This window comes from Solanum verrucosum, unplaced genomic scaffold, assembly GCF_900185275.1.
Source record: "Solanum verrucosum unplaced genomic scaffold, falcon-dt-bn FXZP01000064.1, whole genome shotgun sequence".
Lineage (NCBI taxonomy): Eukaryota > Viridiplantae > Streptophyta > Magnoliopsida > Solanales > Solanaceae > Solanum > Solanum verrucosum.
The window spans coordinates 1,090,614-1,115,557 of NW_026020144.1; the positions used below are offsets into that span (position 1 = coordinate 1,090,614).

General features: G+C 32.8%; 3 protein-coding genes across 3 annotated transcripts; 1 reads left to right on the plus strand and 2 right to left on the minus strand.

The window, feature by feature from the left end:
* Window positions 1-9,681: 9,681 nt before the first annotated feature.
* LOC125827642 (receptor protein kinase CLAVATA1) lies at window positions 9,682-13,829 on the plus strand. Its single transcript, XM_049506950.1, has 3 exons — window positions 9,682-10,552; window positions 10,999-12,759; window positions 13,347-13,829. Exons 1-3 carry the CDS (start codon window positions 9,721-9,723, stop codon window positions 13,706-13,708), a joined length of 2,955 nt encoding a protein of 984 aa, XP_049362907.1. The 5' UTR covers window positions 9,682-9,720; the 3' UTR covers window positions 13,709-13,829.
* A 2,248-nt stretch (window positions 13,830-16,077) lies between these two features.
* LOC125827899 (F-box protein At5g03970-like) lies at window positions 16,078-17,208 on the minus strand. The gene has a single exon (XM_049507236.1). The coding sequence runs from the start codon at window positions 17,206-17,208 to the stop codon at window positions 16,078-16,080; it is 1,131 nt and encodes a 376-aa protein (XP_049363193.1).
* A 957-nt stretch (window positions 17,209-18,165) lies between these two features.
* Window positions 18,166-24,944, minus strand: LOC125827654 (DEAD-box ATP-dependent RNA helicase 28). Its single transcript, XM_049506964.1, has 19 exons — window positions 24,586-24,944; window positions 24,221-24,409; window positions 24,059-24,127; window positions 23,851-23,957; window positions 23,292-23,373; window positions 23,008-23,181; window positions 22,511-22,659; window positions 22,302-22,397; window positions 21,981-22,083; window positions 21,838-21,900; window positions 21,592-21,653; window positions 21,254-21,350; window positions 20,376-20,494; window positions 20,251-20,293; window positions 19,754-19,855; window positions 19,420-19,521; window positions 19,248-19,325; window positions 18,803-19,074; window positions 18,166-18,627 (listed from the first exon to the last, which is right to left on the minus strand). The coding sequence occupies exons 1-19, from the start codon at window positions 24,889-24,891 to the stop codon at window positions 18,612-18,614; spliced, it is 2,229 nt and encodes a 742-aa protein (XP_049362921.1). The 5' UTR covers window positions 24,892-24,944; the 3' UTR covers window positions 18,166-18,611.

Here is a 24,944-nt window from a genome sequence, read left to right on the forward strand (position 1 = left end):
TTTCTGAACTAATTCAAAAGTCTATCTAATTTTTATTTGGCAAAATTACTAAAGTACACTACATATGTTTACCTATTATCAATTAATCCCTTCTCTTTCATACAAATTCAAAAGTCTCTACTTTTCTCCAATTCCTCTTTTCCGGATACTTAATTATGAAAGAAACCAAACCCATCTTCCTCACCCTCAAAATCTCGCCTATAATCTTTCCCACTACCAAATCAGTTACCGCTTTCAAAGCAATTGGATTTTCAAACGATTCAACAGTTCCAAAGGTCAAAATAGGTATTATCTTCTTCTTCACTATTCTTTCAAAATCATTTTTTTTTTCAATAGATTTTGGATTATTTGTCACAATGGATCATCCGTCTTTTAATATTGGATTTTCCAATTAATAACACCTAACAATGAACAATTTTTTTAATCTGAACACCCCAACTTGACTGAACAGAGGTCTAAAAGCTTGCATGCAACAACATTAATGGCGAATCGAACTTCTACCAAGAGAAAATCGAAAATGGAAGTGGGGTCATCATCTAAAGCAAAGGATGCAAAAACTAAAAAGAAAAGGGTAGAAAGGTTGTCCCTCCCATTTCCCGACCAACACTACCCATGGTATGTCTTCTTTTGCTTTTTAATTTTAGACATTGTTGAAAAATAAACGTATATAGTGTATATTGTAATCTGTAGTTTTAACCTAGAAACACTGATTGTTTGGGTTTGAGTTTAACTTTTAAATTTGTAGATGAAAGATATGGTTGAAAAATATAATTTTATTGTATATATTGAAATCTGGAGTTTTTTACCAGAAACACTGATGTTTTATCTGATGTTGATATTGAGTATAAATTTTACATTTATTGATGAAACACATTGTTGAAAAATAAAGTATATTGGTATATACTGAAATGTAGAGTTTCTACCCAGAAACACCGATATTTTATCAATTGTTGGTATTATTGTTGAAAAATAAAGTATCTTGGTATATACTAAAATGTTGAGTTTCTACCTAGAAACAAAGAATAATGTGTCAAAGACAACACCAGACGTGCAAAAGAATCAGCCATTTCAAACCCCGATTTCACAACCCCTAAAGTTTGATAATGTATCTGGTGTTCATCTTATTTACACATTTCATTCAATTTATAATGTATCTTCTTTCTGTTTGCAGCGACTGCGGAATATATGTAGCTGCTTTTGCTGAATTTCTGAGCCACGAAATCAAGGTCCCATCGATTCCTTTTCGAAGTGAATATCTTCACTCAAGATATGCAACATTGTTATGGAAATATGGTACCGACAAGGTCAATGCCGGATACGTAACCAGAATGATGATCCTATAAGGCTAAATGCGCTTCCATTCTATTGGCAGATGATGAATTGATTAATGTAGAGTAGTTGTTTATTGACTGACTTACCGTAAAGATGTGAAGTTTTACTGTTTTGAAGATACATAGTGTTTTGTAGTATTCCTCTCCAGATCTACATTATATTTCTAAGTAATTAATTATTCTATTTTTGAAGAGTTTTTATTTCCACACTTTTTATGTCGCTTCTAAATTAGTTTTCACTGCATTTTAATACCTTATTAATTTTTCTATATTATAAGTATTATACGTGTCAATGCAGATTTTACTACAGTGAATCCGATACAAAATTTCATCTCCCATATTAAGTATATGATACAAAATTATGTATCTTAAAATGACATAATTTTATTGTTCACACAACACTGTACAATTTATATTCTATAAGATGATACTAAATATTTTTTACTTACATAAATATTAGGCATATGATACATAGGTGATAGGTGCCTAAAACATTTCAAATTGATACGGTTTTATCATTTCATGACAAAGTTTCAAAGATATCAAGTATAATATACACAAACTTTATACTAAAATCACTCTAACTTTTTATAAGCTTATACTTAATTTCCAGAAAATTATTTTTGTGCATGAAAACTCAAATTCCGTCCATAAATATCGAAATTTTATGTATATGATATATAATATTGGTAAAAAATACAACTTCTGATATTCTATTATTAGTAGATACAAAATTTAGAAGAATATATTATGTATATGATATATAATTGATTCAAATGATACCTTTTTTAAATGTTGTCTCTATTAACTTTGGCACACATCACAACTATTTGGCACTATTAATCTATGTAAAAATTATAAAAAGCACATAGTATACCAATCTAATTTTTATAATAAATTGACAATCACATAATGTTGCCAGATAGCAAAACATAACATTATTCATTTATTGCATCATAAAATAGTAACCTAAAAATACTTCCTAAAGTATCAAATTTGAGAATTATTAGACATGAATCATAAAATAGTAACATAGATCATTATTGTTAGGAAAAATTACTAATGCGTGAATTGTGGCAGTTAATTTTTAAATCCCTTACTTAACGCATAAAACTCTTAAAATCCCTTTTTTAACGCACTGACCTGATAATTACAGCTTCTTAATTAAAGTATCCGCAACACAAAAAAAAGAAGGAAATTTCGTAATTTATGAAAGAGTAGGGACAGGAAGTAATTTGTTTATTATACTATGTGCTTTATATAATTTTTACTTTTTATTTATCTACATTAGTAAATAGGGTAATCTGAGAAAAATAACATGAATTATCAAACTGGTTAGAAGAGACAACTGAAGCTACCAAAAATTAATACCAGTAAAATACACCACCATTAAAGAAAGAAACCACCTACTCAACGATTGAGCCCATTTATTATATGCTTTAAACTCAATAATTACAGTAGCAGTACACAATTTATAGAAAAAACAGAATGATAACCTTTATTTAACTTGAAAATCTGATCGAGCTCTAAATATTAGTAATAAGACTCTCAACTAGATATTTAGAGCTTTTTGAGATATTAACTCCAATAGGTGGGCTTGATCAAAATCAATTTGAAGTCCCAAAATTTTGCCATGAATCGTCCAACATCTGAACGATATATGTATTTGAGCTACAACACAAACATTAAGGCTATTTTTGGACCCAAATATTATTGAGACCAGATGGTTATCCTAATAAATTTATGCACGCTTAGTTTTGTGATGTTATTTTAGGTTTTGAGTCTTTTTTAATATGTTTAAACTACTGTTCTGATTCCCCTTTTTGGTATAATTTGGTCCTTAATTAGTGTCTTATTGTTGTGCTAGGTTTGCTACTTTCACTTTTCTTTTGAATAAGAAGGGTTTTAATTTGTAAAAAGAATAACATAGTTTTGAGTCAGTCTTCTTCTTTGATGGTATATTATAGGCAAGACTATATTGTATGTATCTTTCAGTGGGATTATGTATGTGTATCCAACGCGACTGTATGCTTTGATACAATATGTGGAGCGGATGCATGTCATGTCATGTATGAGAGAGAGAACAAATAGCTATGGATTATCGTCTTATTGGACTTTATGTTATATCATGGATGTATATTCAATGACAAATGATTGTATGCATAATCATCGTAGTTTAAATATCTTACCAATGAACTAAATTTTACTTCTTATAGTATTAGGCAATGCTGGTCCAACGTGATAAAACACCACAATCATATACCCCCTCCGTTTCACAAAGAATGACCTTCTTTCCTTTTTAGTCAGTTTCAAAAAAATGACCTCTTTCCTTTTTTGGAAACATTTTACTTTTTGTTTTCCACGTGGCATGTTTAAGACCACAAGATTAAGAACAATTTTGTAAATTTGACATAACTTTAATTTAGTACCACAAGATTCAAAAGTCTTCTTTAATTTCTTAAACTTCGTGCCAAGTCAAACCAGATCAATCTTTTTGAAACGGAGGGAGTATAATATTATACATATACTCTAGTATTTGATGTATACATATTATGAAGATTATTCAATTGATCACTCAACGTTGGGTATAACTGGGAATATTGTCGTAAGGTAAAGAATATTTATTGTAGTCCCAAATTGAGATAATTAAATACGTGACCAAATCAATCTTAGCCATTTTATGTAATTGGCTCAACCACACAACACAAATTTAGTAAACAATTTCATGAATAAGTACGTATGCTAATAATAGGCTTTTGCACTTCTAGCCCATGGGCTACTAAAGGCATTTTCGAGGGTTAGTTGCGAATAATTTAAAACTTGATGGAAATGATTTATTTTTATCAAGTATTTATTTAATAATCATTTAACTAACATCACTTAAAAAATAAATACTAAACTTGCACACATTACGAATTTTCGTAACTATACTAAATAAAAATAAAATAGAGTAGAGTAGGTAGAATCGTAAAGAGCCAATAACAATATAGATAGGCAGTGCACCTAATTTAATAATATAAAATAGATAGACTTGACAGTTTGGTGTCATGACAGGATATTATTTTGATTTTACTACTATTATTACACAGATACGGCGAATGAGTTCTTTCATTTTTAATTATTTTGTTAAAAAATGATTTAACTATATTACCTTTAAAAAATAGATTCTTAGGATAAACGAATTAAATTTAATTATATCTTAATATAAAAATATTTATATCAAACACCAAAAAAATAAAAATAAAAACTGCATTGAAGTTCAGCTACGAATGGGCTTAATGGATTACTCATAATTCATTGGAATGCGTGCAGGCCCAGTTGTCAAGTCCATCATGTGTAGTGTATCTTCATTCCCAGAGTCCAATAAATCCTTTAAAACTGACCTATCATGCTACTCTAATTTGTTCGATCTATTTTGATTCGATATAATTTTAAAAAAAATTAGCCATCAGAATGAGACATTGAAGTTGATAAAGTTTGATTCGTACTTATTGTTCTTACAGACAAAACGAATTTATAGCCATTAGTTCATGAAGTGAATATGTTGTATATGAACCAGATGCCACGACCCATTTGATTCCTATTCCCTGCAATTATTTGGTTGAAGTCAGAGTCATCGATGTTAGAAATTTCATTAACAGTGTTCAAATATAATTTTCTATCTAAGTTTTTTAGCTTGACCATATTAGTCATTATCGACTATTTCGTTCCGAACCAAATTGCAAATCGAAGTGAAACTTGTTGCAGGGAAGAATATTTATTCAAGTCTCAAATTGAGATAATTAAGTACATGACCAAAATCGATTTTAGCCATTATAGGTAGTTGGCTCAACCATGCCACACAACACAAATCTAGCAAAGAATCTTCGTAATAAGTGCATGTGCTATGGCTAGTCAAACTATTCTTGATGTTGCATGATAGTTCGTTTGAAAACCATTCTCTTCTTTTTCTCATAATTATAAATTTTGAGGGTTAGCTGTGTGCAATCTAAAACTCGACTAATAATGAACTCGTTTTTTAATTCTTATCTAATACTTAAATACTATTTACACTGTCTCAATTTATGTGGCAATTTTCGTTTTATGAGAGTAAAACAATTTAAGTTTGACCAGGAATTTGCGCATCTAATCTTCAATTTTTTTGAGATGAAATTTATATATCTGTAAACTACATAAAAAAGTACTATAAGTCAAAATAATTAATAATTCAAAATGCTTGAAAGATCTATGAACAATTTACGGTCAAAGATAAACTTGTTTGAATCTCGAAATTCAAAAAGTATCACATAAAATAGGACGGAGGGAGTAGATTTTTGTGTGTGGCAACAATGTTCGAACGTGTATTGTATGCCTAACTCATAAGTATCGTAATTTGCGACTATTAAATCAAAACACACTTATAACTTTCGCACACTCTTTTTCTCACCAATGAAATTGATTATCAACAATTTACGAAATCAAATCAATAATAGGTTGTTTAATGATTATTTGGTGCTCTATATAAAAAATATTATTTAGTACTATTACTTCTAATTTCTGAAGAAGTTATTTAGAATACATTACAAAAAGGTATATAAAAGTGTACGTGAATTGTGATTTATTTATATTTTGCTCATTTTTTAATACAGTATTCTCTTGCTCTCACTTTCTTTTTTCCCTTATGTATATTCGTTTTTTCTACATTTATTTGTTGACTTTATATATTCTTTATATTATAATCGCAATATAAATGATTATTTAATTCACTACTTGTTTGTATTTGTTAGGTCAAACAGTAACGTGTCTTCTAATGAACATTGTAACAACATAAATTAACAAAACTATACTTGCCAAATAGATAAGTCATTAGCTAGCTCTATAAAATATCCAATTAAAATAATTATTATAAAGTAAATTTATATTCTTTAAACTCTAAGAAATGGAACATCACCCTATTTGGATTTGCAAAATGGAAGAAGTATTTATTTTATTCTTAGATTCTAATACCTAAATGTAAAATTACCCACTAAAGACTTTTGCACAAAGAATAAGAATCTATTCTACCTTAGCTTTCATAGTGGATTAAATCGTTCAAGGGATAAAAAAATAAAAGAGGGAATATATTCTACTTTTTTTTTTGACACAATTTCTGCCGCATATAAATTCTCTTTAAAATATAATAGTAATATACTTAGGAGTTGTTTGATATTTTTATTTTTTCTTCTTTTTTATCAAGTATAAAGTATTAAAGTAGTAACACAAAGTTACTTTATTCTGTATAGCATATATATTTACAAAAATAAAAAATAAAAAAATATTGGCTGCCCATTAATATTGCCTCGTGCAACAAGGACGACTCAAAATTAACCTCTTTTTAAATCTAAATAAAAAAATATTATAAGTGAGAGTGTCATCCAGCAAGTAAATTCTTTTTAACATTTGGATTGGGATTTGATAGTTCTAGAAAACAGTGTTGTCAAAAATAATTTAATGGAAAAAGATATAAATTTGGACAACCTTTGTTTGAGAAGAACATCAGGAAGGACTGGTATGGTACAAGAAATAAGAAATAAGAAATAATTAATTATATAATTAATTTTAAAATGAGTTTATTTTATATTTTATATAGATAAAATTACGGAATAATTTATCCCATAACTTTATTATTTTTATTATACATAAAGGATAGAATAGCAATCCTGAAATAACTAAATACGAAATGACTTGTTAGTGTTAGTTTTAGCGTAAACTACAATTAGCTTTGTTTTTTTGATTCTGCCTAATATTCTATATCTGCATTTAAAAAAAAGGAAAGATATATGAGTGCAATCTCCAAAAAATATTTGTACGATGCAAGGTCTCAAGCTTGATTTTCATAATGTAAAGACAAGAATAAGAAAAAAGTTGTACTTTAAATTTAAATAAATTAAGAAAGAAAGGAGAGACAAAGTGCGTACAACCTTTTAATTTCTTTTTGGATGATTCTGATTCCGTCAATCACAATTAGATACAATAACATTTAATCAATTTGAGTCAACTAATAGTATTGTCTATATTTTTTACCATAGTCATTTTCAAATATATTTTTCAAAACATTTATAAAATTTAAAGGTGATATAGTTAATTATCATTCTATTTATTTATTTTTAAAAAAAAAATTGTTTGCCTTATTTTTCTTGTTAGTCTGTTTAGAAGAGAATGTCTTGTTTTCTTTAGCAATTTTTTAATTTCAACTTTTTACGTGACATGTTTAAGATTATCAGATTAAATAATAGTTTGATACATTTAACATATCTTTCATTTAAGAGCAAAAGATACAAATATCTCATATACTTTCTTAAATTGAGTATCAAATTAAAGTTTGAGACAATAAAAGTGAACAAATGAAACAATATATTGTTGGTGTTCTAATAAAAAGAAGAACAACATATTGTTTGATATTAATATTAAAACACGATCAATCTAAATTCACATTAAATAAAGGCTTATTCGATGAATAACGCTCTCTATCAATATTTTTTTTTATACTGAGAATCCAAAAACAATTAAAATGACCATGCTGAATTTCAGAAAATGGTGGGACAGTTATGAAAAAGATGTGGAGATTGGTTGGATCGGAAGAAGAGAACAAAAAGAGTGGACTTTTTACGCCATGCCAAAATCACAGAGTGTCTCTTACCCAAAGGACACACACAGACTTTGCCAATGGCCCCCAGAACCACCCATTACCCCACCCCCCTCCCCCAAAAAAAAAACAAATGGGCCTCCCTACCATACCAAAGTAAAAAAAGAAAAAAATTACGAAATAATTATAAAATCGATAATGTTATATGATAATGAATGTTAGAGCGTTAAACTCTAATAATTCATAACAGGAGGTTTGAAAGCAAAAATGAGTCTAATAATACACACAAGATAGATGTGTAGAAATTCGACTGTTAAAATAATTATGTGGTGAAATTATATACTAGATAAAATAAAAAATGACTAAATACATCAGTATATCAATCATTGCATCGATCAATGGATGCACTAATTATTATAGCTATAAAATTATAATAAGTGAAATACTGTAACAAAATAGCTCCTTCAAATCATATAAAAATCTACACTAACACAATAAATAGATTTAAAAAAATAGCCTAAACAACAAATATCACACTCTAAATATGAGTTACGACCATTTCTTTTTTATGGTAATGTAAGGAATTAGGGCGCAAATCATTAAAAATGAAGATAAGATGTAAGTAACCAAAACGTGCATGCATTAGGATGCAAATCACAAACTACTCAAATTTACTATTAGAAGTGCTCATTTTAATAAATTTAGAGGACCAAAATGACAAAGAGTTATACTTAATAAACTAGTTTGAAATAACCCAAAGATAAAGATATTATTTTTGTTATTTTCTAGTATAAATCTTAGCTGACAGACTCAGAAGCGTCAATCATCAAAAGAAGTTCACAAAAGCCGTCAGTAATTTACTCTGTTTCTCATCTAACCATTGCTTCTAAAGTCTGCTGCTACAATCATTTTACTTACATCTATACATATCACCATGACTTTTTTTACCATTAGATATGAGATTTAAACGTAAGTTATTGAGTTCGATTGAATCTTCACGTGACATAGTAATTAAATATGAAATTATATCATGATTTAAAGCTAATTAAATATGAGATGGAATTATCAAAAATTATGATGAAGTAGTCAATACTTTTTCGTCTTAACAAGAGATTTTGAATTTAAATTTGAATTCTAGATGAAGTTACTTTTGATAAATAATGTTTTGACCTCAAACTAGAAAAAGTTGATTCGTTCATTAAAATATACTCTTTCAATCTCAATTTATGTAACACTATTTGACCTAATATAGATTTTAAATAAGATAGAAAGGAAAATTTTATAAATTTATGATCTAACTCCTCATTTTGGTGATTATAAATCATTTGATTAGTAAAGAGTTTTTGAAGTTACTCTTTTAAAATATTATAAAAATGATAATTTTTAATAAAATAAAAGAAAATTGTATATTTTTTTGGGTCTTTTAGTATCCAATATCCATATTTAAACTCGATTAATTCTAAATTAGGCTGAAAAGTGTTATAGTAGTTGTACAAAATTTTCTAACAAAAGTGATTCCGTATCGTATTTAAATTTGAAAGCTCTGATTAAGAATGGAGAAACAAAAAGTGTTACCTTATTATTATTTGGTAGAGATGGAGTATTTACCACGTCCTGTGGTATCTTCACTTTGTTTCCTAACACACATATATTCAAAACCAAAAAGTTAATTTTGATTCTCCTTCCACTTTGGCCAAATGCAACAGTACTAATTACTCAACGATTCAAATACCCTTAAACCTATCCTAAAATTTGTACAAACCAGACTGAACTAACAGTGTAACAATGTCACTCCCCAAAAAAATATCCCTTTTCCTCCAAATTTTCATCTTTTTGGTTTTCACCATTAATGCAAACTCTGATCTTGAAACCCTTTTGAAGCTCAAAGAATCCATGGTTGCTCCTGGAACTTCTGCACTTCTTGATTGGAACAACAACACAAATTACCCTTTTTCCCATTGTTCTTTTTCTGGTGTTACATGTAACAATAACTCTCATGTTATATCTATAAACATCACTAATGTTCCTCTATTTGGTACTATTCCACCTGAAATTGGTCTTTTACAAAATCTTGAAAATCTTATTATTTTTGGTGATAATATTACTGGTACACTCCCTTTAGAAATGTCACAACTTTCTTCTATTAAACATGTTAATCTTTCTTACAACAATTTTTCTGGTCCTTTTCCTAGAGAAATCTTGTTGGGGTTAATAAAGCTTGAATCTTTTGACATTTATAACAACAATTTCACTGGTGAACTTCCTATTGAGTTTGTAAAGTTGGAAAAGTTGGAAACTTTACATCTTGGTGGAAACTATTTTCATGGTGAAATACCAGAAGTTTATTCTCATATTGTAAGTTTAAAGTGGTTGGGTTTAGAGGGAAATTCACTTACTGGGAAAATACCAAAGAGTTTGGCTTTGTTACCAAATCTTGAAGAACTTAGATTGGGTTATTATAATAGTTATGAAGGGGGTATTCCATCTGAGTTTGGTAATATTAGTACACTTAAACTTCTTGATCTTGGAAATTGTAATCTTGATGGTGAAGTTCCTCCAAGTCTTGGAAATTTGAAGAAGTTGCATACTTTGTTTCTACAAGTGAACAGACTTACAGGTATTCATGAACTCACTATTTGTTAATTAGTTATACAATCAAATCTCTTTGTAATAACGTCGTTTGTCTGAATATATATTAGTTGACATGGTTAAATATTGTTATAGGAAACATATTTGTTACAAATCATTTTCCAAGACGCAAGACTGAACATCAAATTGTTTTAAAATTCTCAATAGTAATAGTTGTTTCTTGAGTGACGTGCAAAGTCTAGAGTAGATAAGTAAAAGTGAATGGAGTGAGAATATCATAGAAAGTCTCTTTGAGAAAAACTCTGTTTATAGTGAAATGATGTTAGAGTATGAGTGTTAATAGAGAGGTTCTTGCGTAACATATATGTATATGTGCAAAATATTATGCATATAAAGTTTTGAAGTCATAATTCTGATAAATTTTGAATCTTGAATTCGTAAAATTTAAATCTTGGATTCGTTTATGATTTACAGGTCGCATACCTTCTGAACTATCTGGTTTAGAGAGTTTGATGTCGTTTGATTTGTCTTTTAACCAACTGACCGGAGAAATACCAGAGAGTTTTGTGAAGTTGCAGAATTTGACATTGATTAACTTGTTTAGAAACAACTTGCATGGTCCAATTCCCCCGTTTATTGGTGACCTTCCAAATCTTGAAGTGTTGCAAATTTGGGGAAACAATTTTACTCTCGAATTACCCGAAAATCTTGGGCGTAACGGGAGGTTTTTGTTTCTTGATATTTCTGTTAATCATTTTACTGGAAGGATACCACCTGATTTGTGTAAAGGAGGGAAGTTGAAGACACTGATTCTAATGGAGAATTACTTCTTTGGTCCAATTCCTGAACAACTTGGTGAGTGCAAATCGCTTACTCGAATTCGCGTTAGGAAGAATTATTTAAATGGTACTATTCCAGCTGGTTTTTTCAAGTTACCTGCATTGGATATGCTTGAACTTGACAACAACTATTTCACTGGTGAGCTGCCAACGGAGATAAACGCGAATAATCTCACTAAACTTGTACTTTCCAACAACTGGATCACGGGGAACATTCCTCCGTCATTAGGGAACTTGAAGAATCTAGTCACTCTATCACTTGATATGAACAGATTGTCCGGTGAAATTCCTCAAGAAATTGCGAGTTTGAATAAACTTGTGACCATCAACTTGAGAGGCAACAATTTAACAGGTGAAATCCCGAGTTCAATTGCGCTTTGTTCAGGGCTAACATTGGTTGACTTGAGCAGAAATCAACTGGTTGGTGAAGTGCCAAAAGAAATCACCAAGTTAAATAGCTTGAACGCGCTGAACTTGTCAAGAAACCAACTGAGTGGCGCCATTCCTGGAGAAGTCGGAGTGATGAATGGCTTGACAGTTTTGGATCTTTCTTACAATGATCTTTCTGGAAGGAGACCGACCAACGGACAACTAAAGTTCTTCAATGACACTTATTTTGTAGGAAATCCAAAACTCTGTTCGCCTCATGCTACTTTTTGCCCGTCAGCTTCCAATTCACCACAAAACGCGCTCAAAATCCATGCTGGGAAGTTCACAACTACCCAATTGGTGATTACAATAATCATCTTAGTCACTGTTGCATTGCTGTTGGCAGTTACCGTGTTGTTCATCAAGAAGGAAAAGTTCAAGAATTCGAAACTTTGGAAGTTAACAGCATTCCAGAAACTTGATTTCAGAGCTGAGGATGTTTTGGAGTGTTTAAAAGAGGAGAACATAATTGGGAAAGGTGGAGCTGGCGTTGTGTACCGAGGGTCTATGTCAAATGGCATCGACGTTGCAATTAAGAAACTTGTAGGCCGAGGAACCGGACACCATGATCACGGATTCTCAGCTGAAATCCAAACACTAGGAAGGATCAGGCACAGAAACATCGTACGATTACTAGGATATGTCTCAAACAAAGACACAAACTTGTTGTTGTACGAATACATGTCGAATGGGAGCTTAGGTGAAATGTTACATGGTGCCAAAGGAGCACATTTGAAATGGGAGACGAGGTACCGTATTGCTGTGGAAGCTGCAAAGGGATTGTGTTATTTGCACCATGATTGTTCGCCTTCGATTATTCATAGAGATGTCAAGTCCAATAATATTCTGCTGGATTCTGATTACGAGGCTCATGTTGCTGATTTTGGCCTAGCCAAATTCTTGCAGGATGCTGGTGCATCAGAGTGCATGTCCTCTATTGCTGGCTCATATGGTTACATTGCTCCAGGTAAACTAATACAGTTACAATATTTATCATATTTATACAATTATGAATTTCCGTATTAGTATTCTTTTATTGCTGGCTCATATGGTCGTCATATTTATACAATTAGGTGGCATATAATGTAGTTACTGGTAAAATTTAATGATAAATCTTAAAATGTGATACTAATTAACTTGCTATAATAGATTAAATTATGATGATACTAATTAACTTTAAGCTATGTTGCTCAAACTCGTAAAAAATGTCATTGGGGTACATGTCGGATCCTCAAAAAGTAATGCATTTTTGGAGGATTCGACACGGGTGCAACATCATTTTTGAAGAATCCGAGTAAAATAGACCCTTAAGTCCTTTTATATACCTGTGTTATTGGTCAATATTTTCCTATTTCATGAAAGATACACTTCACTAACTTTTAGTACCAATTACCAAGACCTTTGAACTTTTAGAATTTACTGAACTGGGGTTAAAAATAGTAGGTATTTAAAAGCTATGCTCCAGGACAAAATCTATTTAAAGCTTTTGTCCAAAACATTAAATTGTGCAATTAATGTTTTTCTGAGGTGTATTTTTGTTTGGATATGAAACAGAGTATGCATACACATTGAAAGTTGACCAAAAGAGTGATGTATACAGTTTTGGAGTTGTACTGTTGGAACTTATCACAGGTCACAAGCCAGTTGGTGAATTCGGGGACGGTGTAGATATAGTCAGATGGGTAAATAAAACAATGTCCGAATTATCTCAGCCGTCTGATGCAGCCTCAGTTTTAGCAGTCGTTGACTCGAGGCTACATAGTTACCCTCTTGCAAGTGTTATCAATTTGTTCAAGATTGCTATTATGTGTGTTGAAGAAGAGAGTTGTGCTAGGCCTACTATGAGGGAAGTTGTTCACATGCTTACAAATCTTCCTCAGTCTACTACAACTACTACTACTCTCCTTGCCCTTTGAAATTGCGCGGATATCAAGTGTCTGGTTGAAAACTCGTGGAGTTTGAGGCTGGGAACACGAGTCTCATGAGTCTATTTGGGTATGGGGAACAAAATAATTGTGCAAGTAGAGTTATGTATTTGAAATGTATTGCTTGTTTTTATATTTTTGAAGTTGTTGTAGGCAAGTTGTTGTATAAAAAGGGGCATGAAAAAAAGAAGGAAAAAAACTCCTTTAATTACTTATTATGGGTATTGAGTATAAATATGTGGCCTTAGGAAATACATTTCAAGATGGCAATTAGTCAATATTTGCTTTTAATAACATGGCCTATGTAATGTTTTTAAGAGTTTGCGAAGTTAAAATTTGTTTTATAATGTGAATCTTACTATATAAGAGCCTTCAAGTTGCAGAACCAATCATGAATACAACGATAACAACATATCTGGTGTAATCAAGAATGAAGATAAAAATTGAACTTATAGTACTATACACAGTAAATGTACATTTTGTAGTTAATTGCTGGTCAAAGTTGCCAATCAAAGACACTGATAAAAGAATCTCTAAAGGCAATTGATGGTTGGTCCCAAGGACCTTGAAAGTCAATGACACATGCTCTCAACATATCCTTAATGAGTCTGAATGATCGTAGTCAAGTATATTTAGATAGATAAATACTTACTTGTATCGTGTATTATCTGATATAACCAATCTCTATTTCATAACGAACTATAGTAAATGAGATCACATCTTTTTCAGGGTCATCTACTTTACAATCAAATCCGATGGCTGCTACTTTCATACAGGATGTTTCAGTTACAGGGACGGAAAAATGCTGCCTTGTTGCAACATAGTAAGCCCTCTGATATCATAAATACTCAGCCATAAGAATTGTGTGATACTCAGACCTCTGAAAACAAGTACTTCAATTGTTAAGCAAAATACTGAATTATGAAACAAGTTTTTTAACTGGGAGGAAATCATAACTCTCAATTCAATACAGAATAATTACAAAGGTCAAATTTACATAAACAACCAAATTCCCAAATAATCAATAGTGGAAGCTAGGATTTTTAGTAAGATGAATCAAAATATAAACAAGTAATGACTCAAGAAACCAAGGAGATTCAATATCTACAATATAAACATAAAATATACTTTTGATGTTCAGATGAAAACCCTAGCTCCGCCTCTGCTTCAAAGGGCTTAGAATCAAGTAGTCATATAATTTATAGTATGCTAAATCAATACATTAAATAAAAGTTAGTACCTGAAGCAGAAGCCTTTGTACAGCATTAATGAATAAAATAGCAAAGAGGTAATGAATTTATAGAGGTTGGGTATGGAGAAAATTCGGTTGGCCTTTCACTGCAGGCTCTTGACACCAGTTGTTGAAATCAAAAAAAGAATTTATAGAGCTTGTTTTATGTTTAATGTTTAAGTCCATCAACTAACCAAAGGAAGGACGAGAATATTTTTCTTTTAAGTCCTTTGATTTGTGAACAAGTTATATTAATATTAGGATTATAATTATATGGAGATTACATCACGAGAATTAAATAATGATGAGATTTTTTTTTTAAATAAATAAATTAATATATCAACCAAATCCGATTTGGAAATTTTAATTTAAGAACGGGTGACAAACACAAAGTACTTGTTTAACATAACTTATTGCTAACCAATATAGAGCATCAATCACTTAACTTGAATTCATATTTAACCAATACAAGTGAATTTTAGTCGTATATATCCAGCTAAAACATTAACTATACACAGAGTTGTAATGTGATTCAAAACGGAACTGTTAAGGGTAATGCATACAAATCAACATCAGCAAGGTATTGCGCCCTTGGCGGACACAAAAAAGAGCTGCTTCCACTAATTGTGTCATTGTTGCTTCCTACATTTTCTTCCTCGACTCGCGCTTGGTTAGGTTTTCTTTGGAGCAGCCGCGATTGATCATATCGTCGTCAAAGTCAAAATTATATCTTTGCAGACTTGGTGGATTCTTGTACTCATTTGTTGTGCTCTTCTTCTGCTGCACTTTGGAGGCTGGCCTCTTCCTTTTATTGCTACTTTGGGTACCTATGTTTGTTGAATGTCTCCTCTCCAATTGTTTAACTAAATCAGTCTTCCATCTTTTCTTCAACTCCGTGGTGCCTGAAATTGCATTGCAATTGCTCTGTTTTTTGGGCAGAGCAACTTGTACAGTCTTTTTGATGGTCAAATAATGTCACTTAAATTGAAACGGAGGAAATATTATTTAACAATTCCATAAGAAAGAGAATGAATTCTTGTTAAATTAAGTAATAATTCCTTGAAATGCTGCAAAACTATCAGACTTCCACTTTTTGGAATATCCTGCAAAACTATGTTGTTGATAGTTCTTAGAGAAGACGAGGCCATTGATGCCACTCGTAAGTAAAGAATAAGTAGTTTCCATCTCTGATTTCATACAAAAATTCCATAATATTCTTTTCCAAGTCATATGAAACAATGGTGCCATTTATTTTCAGATAAACGATGTGTGGATTAGCAGGATGAATATCCACACACATCACCGCGGCTTCTAAACCCAATGGAGGATTATTTCTTAATGCATCGATTAAATTTGCATCATATTTCCTTACCCATACTGCATCTGGACTACGAATATTGCTCTCAAGGCACCACATAGTAATCTTTCCCTCGTACAACGATGCATAACAGAGAACTCCATCCGATACTCCAAGATACCAAGGTTCCAAGGCATTCACTCGCAAAGCCCAGAATTGCCTATTGACACTATCATAAAAAATGATCTGTGCTCCGTGGTCTATCCAACAGAATACTCCATCGATTACCCCAGCTGATGCTAATTTCCTATAACATGAAAGACAGACTTTGAGAGGTACAACTAGCGTGAGATAGATGGTAGTCCACACATTAGTCTCAGAAGAGAAGCTTTCAATTGTTACACTCGAACGAAGAAAATACCATATTTCATAACGAACTATAGTAAAGGAGATCACATCTTTTTCAGGGTCATCTACTTTACAATCAAATCCGATGGCTGCTACTTTCATACAGGATGTTTCAGTTACAGGGACGGAAAAATGCTGCCTTGTTGCAGGATTATAAACATAATAAACCCTCTGATTTGATCTTTTCTCAGCGATAAGAAGGAAACCATTAGAGGATGCAATAATATACAATCTCCTGCCAAGGAAATTGACTAACTCATCTAAACTACCATCAATCACTTCTGATGATGTTTTGCTCGACAAGTCTAAAAAACGAATTTCAGAGCTGATGACTCTACTTTGACAAAAGAAACCTATCATGGTAGGGTGAGGACTCCATCGTTGAGAACGACAACTATAAGCCAAAGATGGATCAGCAATACACTTCTGCCAATGCTTACACACACGTATAAACCTTGCCAGAGATTTTGAAGGCAAACCATGTAATATTTCAATTATGATATCCTCAGACAACTCAACTACGCTTTTATTTGACGATTTGCATAGACGTTTCATACCAGCAATCGTCTGAAAACAAGCATTTTAATTGTTAAGCTCAAAAGTTTCAACTTTATCTGTCAATTCAAGCAAAAATACTGAATTATGAAACAAGTTATTTAACTAAAATACGAGACTCGGAGGAAATCATAACTCTCAATTCAATACAGAATAAACAGAGAGGTCAAATTTACGTACACAATCACATTCAAAAATTCCCTAATAATCAATGGTGGAGCTAGGATTTTCACTGAGACGAATCAAAATATAAATAAGTAATGACTCGAACAAACCAAACATAAAATATATTTTCGATGTTAAGATGAAAACCCTAGCTCCGCCTTTGCATAGGAATCAGGTAGTCAAACAATTCCAAACTACCCTAATTTCGTCTTCCACTTGCTAATTCAGGAAATTATAGTATTCTAAATCAATAGATTAAATAAAAGTTAGTACCTGAAGCAGAACCCTTTGTAGAGGGTTAATGAATAAATAGTAAAGAGGTATGAGTAAATAGTATAGATGTAACGTATTCATGAATTTATAGAGGTCTGGTTGGGAGGGCCACACCCAAATGGGCCCAGGAGAAAATCTTGTTGACAGCACCACAGTCGAATGGCCTTTGTAGTGCGTGATTCAAACTTAATCAGACTTCAATGTTGATTCTGAACACTAGCTGGTTTTTCTTTTCAAGTCGTGAACAACTTTAGGATCCCGAACAAGTTATATTAACATTAGGATTATAAAAATGTGGAGATTATATCACGAGAATTAAATGACTATGAAATTATAAAAAATGATTTTTGAATTACAATGCAGTTTAAATTTTGTTTTTATTTAAGAACGGGTGACAACACAAAGTACTTGTTTAATACAAAATCTCTAAACATCAATCACTTAAATGATTGCAGAATCCTGATTAGAAGTGCTAATAAAACAGTCTGTTAAAAGAATAAAAAAATATTCACAAGAAAATACACTAATTCAAAACTTATTTTTTTAATGAAAAACGACAAAGGGAATGGAGAAAATTAGAATTCATTTTGGTGAAGATATTAGCAACAATATCGTAAATATTTGTCAAAATCGAATACATGTACAGATACATGGAGTAGTCCAAACAAAACAACTACAAATGAGATAAATACACTCTCTGCAAAACTGAAACTAAGAACTGGGGACCTACTCATAAAATAAAGCTACAAGCTCAATATCAGCAACACTCTAAGAAGCTACTTGTCCTAGTTCAAGTCGGATTCTTCACACTAAATTGTGTCTTCCACAAGGGAATTTGACAAGTGAGATCTCCAGTAAGTGTTTACATAATCCACCTTTGTTATGAAGGGGTAGTCATGTTTGATGAGTCTACCTTGTTTCAGTAACTTGATTTCCAGTTCATTGTCATGGTGTATTGCAAGTGTTCACCTCCTCTTGTACCTGCACATTCAAATGATGTAAGAATATCCCGATACAGAAATATGATTAGAAAGCTGGAGTCTACATCATCGTTGCCTTCAGACGTAGATTAAACTACTTTTCGAAAGCTAATAGAGGACTAGATTATCTTCTAATAAACAATGATATGGGAGAAGTTTTTAAATTTGAGTCGTACCGTGACTTGCTCTTGAATGAGGACTTTTTCTTTCCACCGGCATGAAGTGATTTTCTTTGTTTTCTCTCACTCATATCATTTTGAAAAAGATCCTGCATTTCCTCTGTCTTGGATTCAGATGCTCTGCTTTTCGGTTTTGGTTTATTTCCAGCCTTTCTAACAATCTTGCCAGCATCAACTGCCTTGTTCACAGCCTTGACTGCTTTTGCACGACGATAAGCAAGATCAACTAGGGAAATTCCAGATTTCTCTTTCTTTGCTTTGTCTTTGCCCTGTTGTTGTTGTTGCTGTTAGAATCAGTTGAACCAAACAAAAGGATGCAATATACAGAATGGAAAAGTATCAAATATAGATTGCTATAGACGATGATGACCTGATAGTCTCTTATTTGAGATAACAGAAAATAGGCAAGGTTGAAAATAAATGAAGAAGAGGAGATGCTTACATCATCTAAGTCATCTTCATCTTCTAATTGCTCTCGAGCAGCCTCCAACTTCCTTCTTTTCTTCCTCGGCAGATTTTTCTATAATAATCAGCTCAACAATGAGAATGATAAATAGAAAATCAAACGGAATTTCTGTATTCAAATTACAAAAAGTACACAGGATCACTAGCACCTCTCGTTCTCGCTTCCTCTTTTCCTTCATCTTCAGGTCTTCTGCATGTTCGGCACTCATTACCTTGCTCTCAGAACCATTTTCTTTGGCTGCTGCGTTCTCCTGGAATGGCATTTGCATGTCAGCTAATATTTTAATCAAGCATTACAGAACAAGTTTTATTCAAAATATTATAATTCAAAAATATTTTAACTCAAGAGTTGTTCTTTGACAAAACCAAAAAGAGACTACAAGACTAACAAAACGAACAAGCATCATAAGTAACAGAACAGGATTTCATGCCATTATATAAAACGTCAATGCAGCCCAAATGTCCAACAAAGTGAAAAATCACCTTTGCTGCCTTTTGAACTAGCTTTTTCTCCTTTTCTGTGACAAACCATGTTCTTTTAGGACGTGAATAAATCTCATCCCTGTGGGCAATCATATTCTCTGCCTGCAAAGTCAAAACACCACGTCATCGTCATACTAAGCCATGCAACATTTATTTAATGAATTTCATCTTCTTCTTTTTATGACAAGGGAAACCCAAAGCCGCTACCCTTTGGGTGCACCCAGGGTAAAACCCATGCAATAGCTCGCAAACCACATAGGAGAGGTAACCCGCACTAGGCAAGCCCGGTGCGACGAGCTCAACCCAAAAGGCAAACCCCTTGCTTTCGCTAGCAAGAGGTTTCGAACTTGAGACCTCCAACATGGAAGTTCCAAGCCCAAACCATTGGGCCACCCCAAAGGGTGAATTCATCTTTTAGAGGGAGGGTATCTTCAGACTTCTACAACATGAAGCAATTGTTGATCATTGGGTTCCCCAAACTTACTATAATACATTACCTTATTTGCTTCCATTTCAGCTTTTCTTAGTGCCATCTCTTCCCTAAGTAACCAAAATTTGAGTTGGTTAGTAAATAAATTTCAGTTATCAAATTCAGTACAAAGTTAAGGTGATGAAATAACACCTCTCTTCTTGCATAACTGCAGACACTTGATCCTCAAGCTGTTCAATCACTTGTGCCCACTTAGTTATAGATTGCTCTGCTACAATTCGACTCTTTAGCCTTGAACCAGCTCGTTTAACCTGTAACATTAATTTTTTGGAGGATGGGGGGATAAGTCTCGAAGCACATCTTTTTATATCAAGCAGCCAATAGAAAAATCTGGAGGTTGTGCATCTAGTTGGTTCTTCTACCAGATATTGCATAGACAGAAAAAATATTATTTTATTTTTAGACCAGCCTGACTGATAACCAAAACAATTGAGATTAAGTGAATGGTCAATAAGCACATACTCTTAAAATAAAACTAAACACTTACTACGTTGCTTTAACCAGAGACTAAAAGAAAAGGATAATAGAACAAACATAATGAATACATCTAACCAACCAATGGTTCAAAAAACACAATTTCTTATTGATAGGTAAAATGGTGCCAAAGATGCAGTTTTATCTTAACTGATCTAAAATACATTTCCATAGAAAAAAAATACAGATGGTTATGCAGGTACTGTATAGTCAGAGATGCAACTATTTTAATTTTAAACTGAAAAAGTACATCATTTTTTATCAAATAAAGGAGTACCTAACTAACATGCTTGAGATTAAGTGAAAGATCAACATGGACTCATCTCCCAAAAAAGTAAAATAGAAAGAGTGCATTGCTGCTTTAGACAGAACTAAACAAATATGAGATACTAAACGCACCAAGCATCTAATTGGTCAATGATTTTGAACATACAATTCCCCACCAGTCGGAATGAAATGACTCGTAGACTAGGACAGATCAAGTGATTGAACAGGCACAGCTAAAAGATGTTTGAACAGAGTAGACGGACACTCACAATGGCTTTTAAAAGAGACCTATCATTATCTGTGACAAAGGTAACGGCATAACCTTCTCTACCAGCTCTAGCTGTCCGACCCACTCGATGAACGTAACTGCATGGGAAAAGGAAATCAGGACTGCATGAAGTACGTGAAGAGTTTACTTGTACAAACTATCAGAATACATTTGTAGAAGTATAAACAAAAGAAGAAAAAGAATATAAGCATGTAAGCGGTAAAAACAAAAAAAAATAAAAATCATGAAGCCAGCAAAAGATAAGGCAAACAAAACATTATTAGCACAGCCATTAAGTGTCAATAAAAACAGCATTTGCAAGAAGAGTTCCAACTTTACCTAGTAAGATCACGTGGGCACGCAAAATTTATAACAGTTTGAACACCAATAATGTCAAGTCCCTGAAAAAGGAAGAAAAAAAGAGTCAAGTAAAATAAGAGAAGCCAATTATATTTCTGCTCCGACAATAACAGCAAAAATACAGATGTCAGCAGGACATAAAAGGGGAGCACTACATAGTACATACTTTATACAACTTCATGCTTAGAATAATCATACAAAACCAATTGGATAGAATCATCTTACACGAGCTGCAACATCGGTTGCAATCAAAAAATCCACTTCCTGTCTTCTGAAAAGTTCCAAAGCCTACAAATATAAAAATTAGTAAGAAACTTCTCCACAGAATTATTCTTATGATTCCAGAAAACACACTTGATGGAACATACATCTAGACGCTGCGCTTGCGTAAGATTTCCATGTAGCTCAGCTGCTTTGAAACCAAGTAAACCAAATATAATTTTCAACCGATGAGCTGCTAGCTTTGTACCACTGTCAAGATAACCACAGAATTTAGCCTTCTGGACAAAAAGATAAGGCAAGTGGAAGTCTAGAAGATACAATCAAAGAAGAGAAATTATGTTGCAGTGTCCTACAATTATCAAGAGGCATACCCTGAAAGATAATCTATGTTATAGGGCATGAAATGGACAACACGATATACTATACCACAATAGAAAATGCTATTTTAGATACAGCTAGCTGAAAACCTGAAAACAATCACTTTGGAAGTGAAGGTCTTGGTGCACAATGCAAGGAGAACAGCTTCATGATTTCCTTCACGCATGCGCCGTATTCTAACTACCCTGTAGACAATGTTTCATCAGCTATCATACTTAAGAACTTAACAATTGAGATTACATTTAAGAAAAAATGGAAACAAATATTAATTATAAAGTAGAACTTGCTGATGCCTTACTCTTCAGTCAATGTTGCAGGCCGTTTCGTAGATGGATCAGCTGACAGGCGCAAAGGTTTATTCAGGGAGAGATTGATGAGCTCATCAACTTCCTCAGTCATTGTCGCAGAAAACAGCATGGTCTGTCTCCGCTTTGGACACAATCTAACCTGTATATAACCCCGGACATATTATTTACAAACCCCCCACCAGAACAAAAACAATTATTGGCAGAAGTGGAAGGAACTTCTGGACATCCTTTTCTATTTATATTAAACAGTCAATGAGGTAATATTCTATACCTTGAAGGTTTTTATAGTAAATGAAACTACTTAAAAAATTCCTTGCAGAATAGAAGGTATAGCTTAGCATTAGAGTCGAAGTTTATTGAAATTTGAAACAAGTACAATTATGTTATTTATTAAGATAGTTATGATTTCATAAGCATACACAACACAAACTTGTCACACAGCTAACTTTGTTCTATAGAAAATGAAACCACAATGTTGAAGACATACCAACTCACGAATTTCAGCACTGAAACCCAGCTCCAGTAGACGATCGGCTTCATCAAGAATCAATACTGCAAGATCATCCAAATCAACTGACATGGAGTTTCGTAGATGATCTATCATACGTCCTGGAGTGGCCACGACAATATCAGGCATTGTTCTCAAGGCTGCCTCTTGCACCTGAAATAGAGCACGACATTCCCATAATTGTTGGAAGCAGTAGCTGAGATACAAACTCAACCCAACCTTCAAGCTTTCCCTAGGAAGGATCAGGAAAGAGCTAAGCATACCTTGGTTGACAGACCACCAACAACCAGACAACATCTGATATCTGGCATAAATTGGGCAAGTTTACCTATCATACTATGAACCCTGGATAGCACAATTAAGACAGCGCAGTCAATAACTATTAGGGTTTGAGAAGAATCAATGACATACAATACAAAAGAAAAGGTAGTAGCTTGTATATAAATTAGAGGCAAGGATAGAATATAATTTTCATTCAAGGGGCAAACAATTCCATCTCTAAATTTGTACTAATAAAAAAGTTTGGACATAGAAAGCTTATATAATCATTGAAGAAATCAATGTTAACTGTATTCCTGGATGGAATTTCATTTTATCAGAAAATGTATCCGCAATCTGGAACCCAAATAAGTTCTTATTCAATCAGTTCAGGCATCAGATGCAAAATCTTAATAGTTTCAGTTGCACCAAAAAAGGGACCTGCTTTGGCACACAGGTAGTGGAAACACCAGAAAATATAATGAATGAGAACAGAACAAGGTTGAGAAAAAGCAGCATTCATGACTCTCGCACACATTTTTTAGAAGAGAAAACGAAACTTACTGAACAGCCAACTCTCTTGTTGGAGTAAGAATAAGAACTCTAATTGCAGGCCTATTTTTTGGACGGTACAACAGTCTCTCCAGTGTTGGTAAGGCAAAAGCAGCTGTCTGAAGAGACAAAAGGATAAAAGGAGCATAAATCAAAACATAACCAACTAAGACAACTAGCTAAATATAAGTACATTGGATCTAACATCACAAGATTGTACCTTTCCAGATCCTGTTATAGCACTACCACATATATCTCGACCGGTTAAAGCCAATGGAATGCAGGCCGCCTACATAGAAGTACTACACATTAATACAAGAGTAGAGATGCAGACAATGTTCATGGTAATAAATTACATTCAAAGTCTGCCAAGGAGAGACACCTGAATTGGGGTAGGCTTACTGTAACCCAATGCTTCACAAGCCCGAAGCAACGGCCTTGAGATATGGAGCTCAATAAACGAATTTGCATGAAATGTAACTCCTTCTGATGAGGCAAAAAATGGTTTCTTTTCAGCAACATGCGTATCTACATCATCGTCACCATCCTCATCATCGGGTCTGTACTCTTCCTGAAATTATCCAAGGAATTAACCAACTAAGCTTCTAATATTGCCAATAACATAATCAGAACAAATTAAAGTTCAACAATAAAAATTCTAACTTTTCGAACAAATTAAAGCTCTCTATCACTGATATTCAGTAAAAATCCTAAATTTTAGTTTAGAGCAACAGTAAGCAGTTTTACCTGGCGGTGAGGTTCTGAATCGTCGGAATCGGAATCTTCCTCGATTGGTTTAGCTATAGGAGCAGAGAGTTGTTGACGAGCTTTTGATATTTTGAAATCAATTGAAGTTGTTCTACGGTGGCTGTGTTCATCAGCGACGGATTCAGAGTAAGAAGAGAAGTCCCATGGAGATTGCGGCTTCTTATTCGTTCGAGGTTTGGGGTCGGTATCTTCATCCACTTCATGTTCTTCTTCTTCACTGTCATCATTCTCCTCATACTCAACTTCTTCATCGCTGGGTTGTTCGAAAGAGAAATCGGTAGCCATTGATACCAGAATGACTGCTGATTGTTGATTTTGTGAGGGTTTAAGAATTTGTG